The sequence below is a fragment of the Gymnoscopelus braueri genome (genome assembly GCF_963280865.1).
Source record: "Gymnoscopelus braueri genome assembly, chromosome: 17".
In the NCBI taxonomy this organism is placed as follows: domain Eukaryota; kingdom Metazoa; phylum Chordata; class Actinopteri; order Myctophiformes; family Myctophidae; genus Gymnoscopelus; species Gymnoscopelus braueri.
Window position 1 is genome coordinate 14,872,234 of NC_137617.1, and position 13,217 is coordinate 14,885,450.

Here is a 13,217-nt window from a genome sequence, read left to right on the forward strand (position 1 = left end):
ACACAGTCGTACACCGATGGCGGAGGAAACCATGCAAGGCACCAACCTGCTCATCGGGAGCAATTAGGGGTTCAGTCTCTTGCTCAAGGACACTTCAACACTAACCCAGGGGGAGCCGGGAATCAAACAGAGAACCTTCCGTTTCCCAAGCAGCTGCTCTAACTACTGAGCCACTGCCGCCCAGATCTGACAGTGAGATGATAAAAAAGAAAAGAAACCAAAAATCTATCTCCTGTCTACAAGCTGTCACTGGTATAGTTTGCTATCTGGTGGTTAAATCAAGGTTGAAATGACTGTCCGTACATTTCGACCTGCTTGCTTGATTGATAGGTGTTGTGGTCCTCTTCAGGTGGTGCTGCCGATGCTGTGCAGTTACATGTCTCACTGGTGGGAGTACGGACCGGAGAGCAACCCTGAGACGGCTGACAGCTGCTGTACCTCCCTGACCTCCGAACACATGAACAGCCTGCTGGGCAACATCCTGAAGATCATCTACAACAACCTGGGAATAGACGAGGGGGCGTGGATGAAACGACTGGCAGGTAGAGGAAGGACAAGAGAGCTGTGTGTGTGCGTGTGTGTGCGTGCGTGCGTGTGCGTGTGCGTGTGTGTGTGTGGGGGTGCGCGCACGCGTGTGTGAGAGAGAGAGAGACTTTGAGGATGTGTGTGTAAATTCAAGGTCTTCATCCCCATCCTCTCCATCAGTCCACTACAACAGGGGGAAACCGCAGATTTGCTCACGTTTTGAACCTGTACTTTTATAGTTTGTTCCGCCGTTGTGTCCGCCATTATTGATCCTGCTCAGCATACAAGGCTGTACAGTATATGGTGTGAGGTTACATTCTGCATGGCTGGGGATAGGATTGGGTTTGCATGGTGAAAGCCTTGTGTATTTTCAGAAAACGGTTTTCTGTGTGGAGATAGTGGAGAAACTGTGTGTGTGTGTGTGTGTGTGTGTGTGTGTGTGTGTGTGTGTGTGTGTGTGTGTGTGTGTGTGTGTGTGTGTGTGTGTGTGTGTGTGTGTGTGTGTGTGTGTGTGTGTGTGTGTGTGTGTGTGTGTGTGTGTGGGGGTGTGTGTGTGTGTGTGTGTGTGTGTGTTGGGGCAGACAGAGAGCAATGTACAGTAGAAGACTGCATAGCTGATTGTAAAAAAAAGTATACATTTTTCACTGTCAATCATGTCTCTGTTCCCACCCCCAAGTCTTCTCTCAGCCAATCATCAGCAAAGCCAAAGCTCAGCTTCTGAAGACCCACTTCCTGCCTCTGATGGAGAAACTAAAAAATGTGAGGATTTTCATTCTATTCTACTAAAAAAATAAATAAAAATATATATATGATTTAAATAAGCACCATTGAAGTTTCATTTTGGGGCAGACATACTGTACCTCAAATGTATTGGAAAACCATGCAGCTTATGGAGGTAGTCTGTCAATCCCCTAGCCCTGGAAACCCAAACCGTTCAACTCTTATCTTACCGTTTGAGACCTGAGCCTACAGTATACTCTTCCACTAGCAGATCTTAAAAGAACAGAATTCTGCTGTTTAAAATCCAAGTGAAGGTAAAGGTCAATGTGCTTCATCAGGAACTTCACTTTGAATATTTTTTGTGAGGAGTTTGACACTTTACATTTGAGATTTTGTATGGCAATTGGAAATGATTACGACCACAATCACTTCAGAATAGAATTTTAAACTTCAGAATTCCATCTTACTGTAAGGTAAGAGTCAAACCATTTGGGTTTTCATATACAAACAACACAAAATACTCATGAATATAAAATCTGAGGGGAACATTGGTCAAAAATAGCCAATCAACAAGCTCACAACGCTTGTAGATCGGCTATTTTTGGTGAAGAGATATGGTGTAGAGGGGGGAAAGCCATCCAAGTACAGTTGTATCTCAAGTCTGTTTCTCTAAGAACAGAGGGATTGAGTGGTTGAAATACTGATCGTGAATATAATGTCTGTGCAGAAAGCTGTGGTGGTGATGGTGGACGAGGAGACCAGCAGGATTGAGGGGCGGGGCGACATGTCCGAGTCGGAGCTTCTGATCCTGGACGAGTTCACCATACTGATCAGAGACCTGTACGCCTTCTACCCACTGCTCATACGATTCGTCGACTACAACAGGTACAGTACAACACGCTCATTGAGACCAGTTACACACCTATACGTTGTTATACCTTTCAAACCGGGAACGCCCCTGTGCCATCTTTTTTTTTTTCATAAAGATTTGAAGTTTTACAGAAAACTTAGGTCAGGATTTAGAAGGCGTTTTTTAGGATCGGCCTCAGGTCTATATGGGTGGTTCTCAATCTGTGGGCTGGGGCCCACTTGGTGGGCTGTGAGGATATTTCAAGTGGGCCCCCAAATAATTGGCCAAAAAATATTGTATACATTAATATTAAAACAAATTACTGCATGTACAAAACAAAACAACAACAACTTTAAAACCTTGAAAAGTTAGAGTAAAATCTTTTATACCAATAAATAGGAACTTTTACTATACTACTGTATTTTGAGTTCCATTGATCCGAGCCGGAACGCAATCAATTGATCAATCCTAACATGCTCTGAAAATGCACGCAACTTAAGGCTGTGGTCAGATGGGTGGGCCGCGAACGCTTTTGAGATTTTCTCAAAAGGTTGAGAACCACTTATACAAAGAAGCTCCTATTTTAACCCATTAAAAACGGGAACGCATCTGTGTAACCACTTAAACCATTATTTTATACTTTGGCTATTGAAAAAGAATCTTGAAAATGTGTGCAAATCTTGTTTTTACTCAAATCTTTGCTTCTGGGGGTCCCTGGAATAAAATATTTTCATATGGGGGTCCATGGCCAAATACATATAAGTTTGGGGTCCTTGACATGAAAACATTTGATCACCACTGATATTATAACAACATACAGAAAACTGCTAGGATTTAGAAGACATTGTATAATCGTATCTCAGGTCTTAATGGGTTACGTTCCTGAGTTTAAAACAAAACAGCTCTGTTTCAATTCTCCGTTTTCCCTTTTTTTCAATTAATTTGATTTTGTACTGACAGGGCCAAATGGCTGAAAGAGCCCAACCCAGAGGCAGAGGAGCTGTTCCGTATGGTGGCCGAGGTCTTCATCTTCTGGGCCAAGTCTCATGTAAGGCATTGTACAGGCTGCAGGCAAATACCACTTTATTTCTCAAATAAGATCTGACGGACTGACTGTCCACACTGTTTCTTTAGAAGTGATCATCAATCTGCATTGGTTGATGTGGTAATGGCATACAGTAGGCGTGAGAAAGGATTAATTTATATGATAGTAACTATCGTATATCATACTATCGTATATCATAGGAAAGTTTTACTCTTTGTAGACCGACTATTTTCAGAAGCAAGTATACATCTTGCTTCTGTGTCAGAAGTGTCAGACAGGAGGGGAAAGGAACTGGTTGGAATAATGTGTTCCTTCCATGCGCTGACAGGGGGAAACTCCCCCCTGCCAGGTGTTAAGAAGCGGCTTGCTATCTCCTCATGCATTGAAGGCTCAGTTCTGGGCTCTCCCTAGGCTGGCAGAGGGAGAGTAGCGCCCAGGATTACATAGGCAATTGGCACAGGGTGAAAAAATGGGTTACAAAATCGTGGGATTAACATTTTGAATTTTAAAAAAGTTTAAATCTGTCGAAATCCGAGGAATGTGCTTGGATAGGCCAAACATTTGATTTGGGCTGCCAGTCTGGACATAGCCTGAGAGGTTCAAGGGGTTTATTATCATAAAGTGCAGCTGATAGCAGCATTGTATGATGCGATGTGAGTGTGAGGACTAGCCAACACCAAGTCGGGATTCCTGAATCGCCGCCCTCCACACCTACGTACGTAGGTGGTGTGCCTCTTTCCCTTCCCTTCTAGGCAGTGAAATGATTGTACTATACGCTTCCTCGACAGTGTGGAAAACAATAAAATAATGATAATAAAATAGAATAGTAAAATAGTAGAAGTTGTGCAGTAGTAGTAACTTGAGCAGCACACAGTAAGCTGAGTTGGTCAACTCAGGGTGGTGGCAGGCTGTGTGAACACAGTGTTAGAATGTGTCCCACTGCAGCAGTGTTGGAATGTGACATTAGGGTTGACACTAAGGTCTCAGAGGCACTTGCCCGTCGGGCAAGTACAGGTCATTTTCTACTTGCCCACAGGTCTTTCCCACTTGCCCGAAAAGCAAATTGTCCTTTATAAAATGTTAGGTTAAATTTAAATTACCGTTAAATTTTAACACTTATTTTTCACTTTCTACTTCCGAATTATGGGGCTGCACGATAAAAAAGTCATACCTCAATATTGGGTTAAAGGTAGGGTAAGTGATATTTTTTGGTTAAAACAAAAAGGTTTTTGTTATGGGTTAAAGCTCCATATTCTGATAGTTAGACCATTTCAGCCAATCAGGAGAGTACCCATCTATCAGCTTCATTTTTATAGTGTTCCAGTTCCAATTTTACATGCTCATTTCTTTGTGTCATCACTTCCAATTTCAATTGTTTAATCTGTATCCTGAGTTCTCTGTCCTGATATCCTGACCTGAAAAGGCATTTTCTGTTTAATAAAGAGCTGGAGAGACATGGAGACTCATGTTACTGAACAAACACTCTAGAGTCTATAGCAATGAGTACTATCAGAATATAAAGCTATTTAACACTTATTTTAACAAAAGAAAATCACTTACCCTACCTTTAACACTTGGCATTTTATATTTTTAGTGAAAACAGCACATTATAGGCCAACAGTGCTCTTATTTTACATTCCACAGACCAGAAGACACTTACTTTTCCATAACTTGACAAAGCGCTCTTATTTTGAAGTTCATCGACCATAAGTCAAGGGTTTACGTTCTTCTGACTTGACACGTGTTAAGCTTTGACCGTTCAATAAACAAACGGAGGTACTGGGCTTGCGCTGCTGTTTTGAACTGATACTGACATAAGGAAGGCTTTACAAGCTTCTTGTATTTTCACACGTCAGTTAGGGACAAGTAGGGAAACATGTGACAAAAGTCAGCGGGTGTTTTTGTTTTATATCGCGGGTGGGATGCAAGCAGCCGTGCCCGTCATCAACTCCACTTTCTCACAAACGTATCACTTCACTGGTAGATTCCAAATTTTGCAACCCGATGATTTATAACTAGTTGCGTGCCCGTGTCTTCAGTATTATGTGAGCTTGTAGATTAGCTGTTTTCGCCGCGTCGCAGGTTCAGTGTGTGTGTGTGTGTGTGTGGGGGGGGGGGGAGAGAGGGGGAGGGGGAGCACTCTGGCCACGCTCAAGTGTCTAAAGACAGATATCTCGTGTTGTGTTTTATAGCGAACAAAAAACGGTTGCATCCCCACTCAAAATGCGCACCTGCCCGTCGGTCAACCAGATAGCAAACTTCACCTGCCCTACAATTTTTTTTACCTGCCCCAGGCAGGCGGGCAGGCGGGCAGGCGTTAGTGTCAACCCCTCTGTCCATAGGGTTTTCACGATCATGAATCATGAATTTTACTTGCAATTAACATTTGTAATTGTGTTATTGAACATTGGAACATAAATAATTTCTGTCTGGCTTTTTGACTTTGTAAACAAAAATGGCCTGGGGCAGATATTACAAATAACTTAAATATGCAAGGAAAAGACAATGACTGATAACAAGAGTAATAATGTACAATGGCCAAAATAGGCCATATTTAATCATTAGATAATTTTTTTAAAGGAAAAAAGGCACGCTGTGAGCTTGTAGATTGTCTATTTCCACAATTTCTGAAAATGTATGAACATTTTTCAACATGGAAATGATTATGACTACTGTGCAAAATAATTGGGATTGCGATTATGTAATGATTGTGACATTGGCTATGTCCCCCTGCAGCAGTGTTACAATGTGACATTGGTCTTCTGTCCCCCTGCAGAACTTCAAGAGGGAGGAGCAGAACTTTGTGGTGCAGAATGAAATCAACAACATGTCCTTCCTCATCACTGACACCAAGTCCAAGATGTCCAAGGTATGGATGGATGGACAGGTGAAAAGATAGATGAATGGTCGGATGAAAGAAATGGCCAATAACATCGATGGCGATGATGTCAAAAGTTGCATGCCGCTAGATGACTGAATAGTGTGTGTGTGTGTGTGTGTGTGTGTGTGTGTGTGTGTGTGTGTGTGTGTGTGTGTGTGTGTGTGTGTGTGTGTGTGTGTGTGTGTGTGTGTGTGTGTGTGTGTGTGTGTGTGTGTGTGTGTGTGTGTGTGTGTGCCTATGCATGTGTACCTCATGACTGCCTGCCTAACTGTGTGCTATTGTGGGTGTTTGCCTGCACGTGTTTATATTGCTTTGTGTGAGTGTTAGGTGTGTGTGTTGCATGTGTCTGTGTGCATATAACATATCTTTCTCTCTGTGTACTCCTTCCTCAGAGTTCTTGCTCAGACCAGGAGAGGAGGAAGCTAAAGAAGAAGGGGGAACGCTACACGATGCAGACCAGTCTCATCGTTGCCACTCTGAAGCGCATGCTGCCTGTTGGACTCAACATCTGTGCACCTGGAGACCAGGAGCTCATCGCCCTGGCCAAGAACCGCTTCACTCAGGTACAGTAGTCCACCGTAACTGGTTCACTGACATGCAATGTGCCTCTCAGTCAGACAGGAGGACACAACTGGTTCCTGGTTGTGAGTTGGTTGTCTTGCTTCCTATTGGTCAGAAATAGCACTTTGGTAATGTCCTTCAGATCAGTAGTTTCCAAACGGCATGCCGTGAGACCAGGTCTGAATTGGGATTTTGTGACCACACATTATACAACTATACAAAAAGCACTTTGGGTGCACTCTTTTCCCAATACAGAGACACATTCCATTCTATTAAATATTTTAAACACTTTCAACCTGTTGAATGTAGCCAAATCTACAAGCTCAGACCGTTTCACGTTTCTCTTATTCTTATAGCCACATATTACCGTATATATCACTGTTTGCTGTAGCAAAACAACCCTCTGAATGATAATATTGGTCTACTAATGGAGGATTGCATTTGATTCATCAACAGAAAGACACAGAGGACGAGGTGCGGGAGATTATCAGGAACAATCTGCATCTGCAAGGGAAGGTGAGATCATTTGTTAGACTTAATATGAAGGCAAGTCAGTTTCCAGGCGCTGTGCACGCATTGAACATCTACATGTGCTAACCTTCAATCAGTGTCTATACGCCATCCTGTTCCCTGATCCCTGTTTCACAGAATGCACTACAGCATGCACTTCCACCCTATGCAAGTTCTATAGTGTGCATCCAAACTCCACGGTACAATGCAGTCTGCTTGTAGCTCTCCTAATCCAAGTGAAATCATGTTTTATGAACTATTGAATGTTCAATTAATTTAAAATGTAATTGAACAGTTTTTTTTACATCACACACCCATTCCTGTTAGCCGGTATGTTCCTCATCAACCATCTCTTCCCTTTTGTTGTTTTCTCTGCATCCTTGTGAACCGTCCAACCATCCCTTCTGTCAATCTGTCCTGCATGTCTGCATGTCCGCCTGCTCTTGTCTCCTACCTTCCATCAGTACGGAGTCTCCCACTTCACAACGCTGGTCAACATCATCACCATGAAGCGGCGGAAATCTCTCCAAGTCAAACCCTCCCGTACAAGGCCGGGGGCCACAACAAGCATCTTCCAACACCCCTCCGCAAGTGCCCAGCCGCTCTGGACACCTGGCCACCAACATGAGGAAAGCCTCCTCTGTTGACGGTCATGTGAAAGCACACAGCCATGCACTGGCCGCCAGGCCTGCAGACCCACTGAGCTCTGCCAACCTGTGCCGCTTAATAGGGTACTGGTTGGGGCATGGACTTATTCATGGAAATAGGACAAAACATAGACATGGGCATGGATGTGGACAGAGCATATTTGGAGCTAACACTGCTTTGGTGGGTATTAGACCGCCCAGCTGATGATAGAAAGAGAATGAAACCGTGTATTCAGAATTAAGTATAGTTTAATTTTGTACTACAATTAGTAATAGAAAAAAAGATGTGCAGATGATCACTCTATTTGCTCTCGGGAGCGACAATATTTTTTATTATTTATTTATTTTTAAATTAATGTTACTTTGTGTGTTTGTGTGTGTTCCTCAGTTGGAGGACCCAGCCATCCGGTGGCAGATGGCTCTGTACAGAGACCTCCCTAACCGCGGCGATGATACGTCTGACCCAGAGAAGACGGTGGAGAGGGTCCTGGACATCGCGCACGTCCTCTTCCACTTGGACCAGGTGTGTGTGTGTGTGTGTGTGTGTGTGTGTGTGTGTGTGTGTGTGTGTGTGTGTTAGCATGGTGACTCTGACTTGATTTCTATGTGATGTCAATGTATCTTCCAGGTTGAACACCCTCAGAGGAGTAAGAAGGCTGTTTGGCACAAGTTGTTGTCCAAACAGAGGAAGAGAGCTGTGGTGGCCTGCTTCAGGATGGCTCCGCTTTATAACCTGCCTAGGTATGCACGCACGCACGCACACACACACACACACACACACACACACACACACACACACACACACACACACACACACACACACACACGCGTGTACGCACACCTTATCAAGAACACCAGGCTTAGTCGGCCCTGAGATAAATCTTGCCCAAGTACAGTCACCCGCACAGGCTCACTCACCCACACAGTTGGTGTGTAATGTATTGTGTAAAATATGAATGCAGTTTATTTGACCCTCCCCAGGCACCGCGCAGTGAACCTCTTCCTGCAGGGCTATGAGAAGTCCTGGATCGAAGCAGAGGAACACTACTTTGAAGATAAACTCATAGAGGACTTGGCTGTAAGTCTTTAAAAAAAAACTCTCAAAACTTTAAAACTACTTCAAAGGTCATCTTCTGTTAAGAATTGAAAAATATCTATTCAGTCTGACAACTACATCAAAGACCATTGTTTTGGCCTTTCATGCTTTCAAATGTCCTTCTTTAAAGCACAGCTTGCAGCTTCCAATTCCTTTTCTTTTTCTTACTTTTGTGTGAAATGCCAATGACTCCTGCTGTCTGCAGGGCATACGTGATGAGATGCATTGACCCCTGCGAGAAAATCATTTAGGCCATTTACAGTGACACCCCAAGCTGTCATTATCGGGCAATTACACAGTAAACTCCTTAGTGTTCATTACCCGCAGGGGTCCATTTGGTTCCATTTGTACACTCTTCAGAGCGGGATCTTACTGTGTATGGTGAGGAAAGGTTCAATCCAGGAAGGTCCTCTGTGTCTCTGACAGCTGACAGTTTCTACATGTCATTCTGTCATGACATTATGGTTCATTCTCATTGTTTCCACTGTCCCTTTGATGATTTGATCACGTAGGAAAATACTCTACATGCTGTTTTCACAGATGCAAGTGAATGTAACACCATTTAGACCAGAGAGACTATCCCAAGGTGCTTCTTTTAGTGACCTCCTCGCTTGCATAATTTGAGCGTTTTGTTTTCTTGTTTGTTTATTGGTTTCCTTTCCTTTGTTTTTTCCTGTTATACGTTTGACTTGACCATTGAAATTCTTAACGTAACGTGTAACATACTGTAACATATAAAAGTGCTGTAGGGTCAAACAAACAAGCAAAGCATAGGCATACATGTACAGAAGTGTCAACAAGAGCACAAAACATATATATGCACAAAATAAAATAGATAAGATGAGCTCAGATGTGATTAAAAGCCAAAGAAAATAAATAAGTCTTAAAAACCATGACGGGCTAAATGTGGAGGGGCAGGCTGTTCCAGAGCCTGGGGGCTGCAGCCGCAAATGCACGGCGCCCCTGGTTTTCTTGCTAGTATCTGGCACGACCAGCAGTAGCTTGTCAGCAGATCTCATCTCTAACTGGGCTGTAGGGGTCCAGAGATTTATTTTAAACCATTGATGTTATGACTCACTTGAAGAGGTCTGACAACTGGTGTTATGTGTTAAGCTTTCTTAGTTCTAGTTAGATGTCTGATAGCGTTTATGGGGAGATGTGAGAGAAAACTATTACACTAGTCTAACGTGCTGGAGATAAAGGTACGGATAAATGCTGCAGCAAACTCCAAATGACACCTAACTTTTCTCGGCATCGGCAGGGCATGCCACGTTCCTTAAGTAAAAAAATGTTTTTACTTCCCTATACGTCTCAGCTCTGAGTTCTGAAACCTAGTCCCCCCCACACAGTACTCTGCCTAGCAACACAGCTGATCGCTCCAGGCAAGCTACCAAAGCATTGTATACAGCATTGGAGCGTTTTAATCGCCTGGATCTCCGCTGTTTATTTTCATCAACGTCCAACGTGCCTTGACATAATTTGTCTCAGAGATTTGGCCATTGCTGTTGACAGACAACAGTGGACAAAGTGTGTACTATCTCTCTCCATTAATTCATTGCAATCCATTTGTGTTTGTAGTCGCACAGAGAGGGATTATCCACAGCCAACCTTTCTTCAAAACTGTCCATGGTGCTGACAGATTAGAAATAAGACAATATAAATCACTAAGACGTTGAACTTCTGACCAATCACACACAATGTTTGACTACGGAGGTGTTGGCTAGTTAGAAAAACGTGGAGGTGCAAGAACTACTTGTAAAAGTTCTGAAAGGCACTGCCAAAGTTCTGAATGACGTAATTGTGACCTGCCCTATAGCTGAATAAAGTTTGTGTTCGGTTGTAATACGCTGCAGACTTTGTAAGTCTAGTGAGATGGTACAGCAATATAGCCTGAATTCATATTTAATGTACGCCTACATTTATGGCTTAGCCTTGAGCCTTCAAAGTCATGGTTCATGCTGAGCAGCATTAACTTTCAGCCTTTCTTCCTTGGCGGTGGACAAAGTTCTTAACCCCAGTACTTGAAAGTCAAAGTATAGATGCTCCTGGTCAAATATTACACATGAAAGTTTCTCAGTAAACTTTGTACTTGAGTTAAAGTATTGGGGTATTTGCTTTCAAGGGTGCAGTCACACCAAACTTTAATTCTGCCTATGTGGCGGATTCTGCCAATGCTTTTCAATGGTAACAGGTGCTGGTTAAAAATATATAGAGAAGAGATGATATCTGCACAGAGGTGAAATTTCAGAAAATATAGGTGGTGGCAAAAATAAGTACCACTTAAGCCCCATTTCCAAAATAGTGGAGAAATAGGGGAGAAAATGTTTGAACATTTTCACCTAGATAATGACATGCCCAAAATAGGGATGAAGGGTTGAAAGTGGTTAATAAATGTATGGTTGCAGATAAGAAAACACATACAGTATCTATAACATGTGTCACATGTCATATGTATATGGACAGGGATGAATTTAGATGCACTCAGTGTTGATCTGAAATCAGATTAATTTGCAAAAAATGTATAGAGTTGGCGGAAATATGCATAAAATAAATTCATTTAAGGTTAAATGTGAACACTAGGGGGTGGCAATTGCCATATCCTGAGACCCCAAATGACGCCCCTGTAACAATCCGCACACTGTTTAGAATGCTCCCTTAGTGAATTTAATACAGTGCAGTACAGCATTATGTTCTGAAACTATCCTCGTACAGGTACATCATGGACAGAAACACCAGGTACATCATGTTCTCTGGTCGAAACGTTGAATTGCAAATTCAATTCACTTTGGGAGCATCATCTCTTTTATCTAGAACAGGTAATTGCTTTGCTATCGTTGCAGTGAAAAACCTAAATAGAATAAAATGGCTGCAGTGGAAATAATAACGCATGCTTCTCAGTGCCACTACCTTACCTGATCTGTAGGACATGTTTCCTCCATCTTAATATGCAGAGCACAGAGAATGAAACTTGCATTGACAAAGAATAGGTGATTTGATTTGGACGGTTTCATCACCTGACATTATTATTTCCTCTCTAACCAGACAGGTGTTTACAACAGCTTATTGCACAGAACAAGGGCGAAGAGATGGATAGATAGATAGATAGACGCAGAAAGAGAGGTTGCTTATTATCCTGTTGCTTATCGTTGTTGTCGGGTCGAGACAGAAACCTTGTATCTCCATATTATGTTTATATTGGGGTTATAAACATAATATGAAATGGATGCCCTACATTGTCGTACAAGAGTGTCATACAAAAGAAGAGAAAGCTCACAATGTGTCACATCACATCGCGATGTTGAGAGCTTGTAGATCTGCTATTTTCATCTGTTTTTAAACGTTGAAAGTGAAAGTGGTTAAGTCTATTTGAAGGATTTATAAATATTTAAGCAATCAAAAGTATTATCAAGGGCTTGTGACTAAATAATAACTACATTGGATGTATTTGGAACACAGGTTATTTTTTCCTTTTCCTGAAAAGTCACCGTTTTGGACATAAAAGGTTTCCACCAACAGCGACGTAATTGTGTTTGTCTGTGTCACCTCGACTGACCTCAGATTGCCTGTGTGTGTGTGTGTGTGTGTGTGTGTGTTTCAGAAACCTGGCGAAGAGGAGCCACCGGAGGAAGAGGAGGGTGTGAAACATATCGATCCACTGCATCAGCTCATTCAGCTCTTCAGCAGAACGGCACTCACAGAGAAATGGTGAGCTACTGTATACTCAGATGTAACCCTCCAGTTAGGAGGTGGTTTTAAATAGGGTTTGATGTGTGGTAAAAAACAAACAAAAAAACACGTTATTAACACTTAAAGGGATATTTCACTTTCAAAAAAACTTTGGGTCATTTTATCATCTGCTCAGGCTTTTGTCTAAATACTGAATCAAGCAACTTAAAAACGGTCTGGGGGGCTGACAAAAGCTTGAGTAGACGATAAAATGACCCAAAGTTTTTTTTAAAGTGAAATATCCCTTTAACACTATATAATTTTTTTTCATGATGTGACGTGTTGTGTGCTTGTAGATCTGCCATTTTCACTATTTTGGAAAAAATAAATGAACATTTGCCTCAAATAGGAATGCCAGGGTTAACATTTTTATTTTTAAATTAAATTGTTAAAGGCGTAGTATGCATAGCAAAACAATAAATTAATGTTTTTGAACCAATCCTTATTTCCCCTCTATACCAGCAGTTATCAGCCATAACATATATATACAGTATATGTATATATAAAATTGTGTGTGTGTGTGTGTGTGTGTGTGTGTGTGTGTGTGTGTGTGTGTGTGTGTGTGTGTGTGTGTGTGTGTGTGTGTGTGTGTGTGTGTGTGTGTGTGTGTGTGTGTGTGTGTGTGTGTGTGTGTGTGTGTGTGTGTGTGTGTAACC

General features: G+C 42.2%; 1 protein-coding gene across 1 annotated transcript in view; it reads left to right on the plus strand.

The window, feature by feature from the left end:
* ryr2a (ryanodine receptor 2a (cardiac)) overlaps nucleotides 1–13,217 on the plus strand; it is a gene marked incomplete at its 5' end in the record, with an annotated part of 269,110 nt that overhangs the window by 208,214 nt on the left and 47,679 nt on the right. The window contains 11 exons of the mRNA XM_080455627.1: nucleotides 350–542; nucleotides 1,202–1,284; nucleotides 1,973–2,130; nucleotides 3,056–3,143; nucleotides 5,917–6,009; nucleotides 6,414–6,584; nucleotides 7,039–7,098; nucleotides 8,128–8,298; nucleotides 8,368–8,480; nucleotides 8,721–8,817; nucleotides 12,434–12,540. Coding sequence (XP_080311753.1) covers nucleotides 350–542; nucleotides 1,202–1,284; nucleotides 1,973–2,130; nucleotides 3,056–3,143; nucleotides 5,917–6,009; nucleotides 6,414–6,584; nucleotides 7,039–7,098; nucleotides 8,128–8,298; nucleotides 8,368–8,480; nucleotides 8,721–8,817; nucleotides 12,434–12,540 — 1,334 coding nt within the window. The remainder of the gene's footprint in view (nucleotides 1–349; nucleotides 543–1,201; nucleotides 1,285–1,972; nucleotides 2,131–3,055; nucleotides 3,144–5,916; nucleotides 6,010–6,413; nucleotides 6,585–7,038; nucleotides 7,099–8,127; nucleotides 8,299–8,367; nucleotides 8,481–8,720; nucleotides 8,818–12,433; nucleotides 12,541–13,217) is intronic.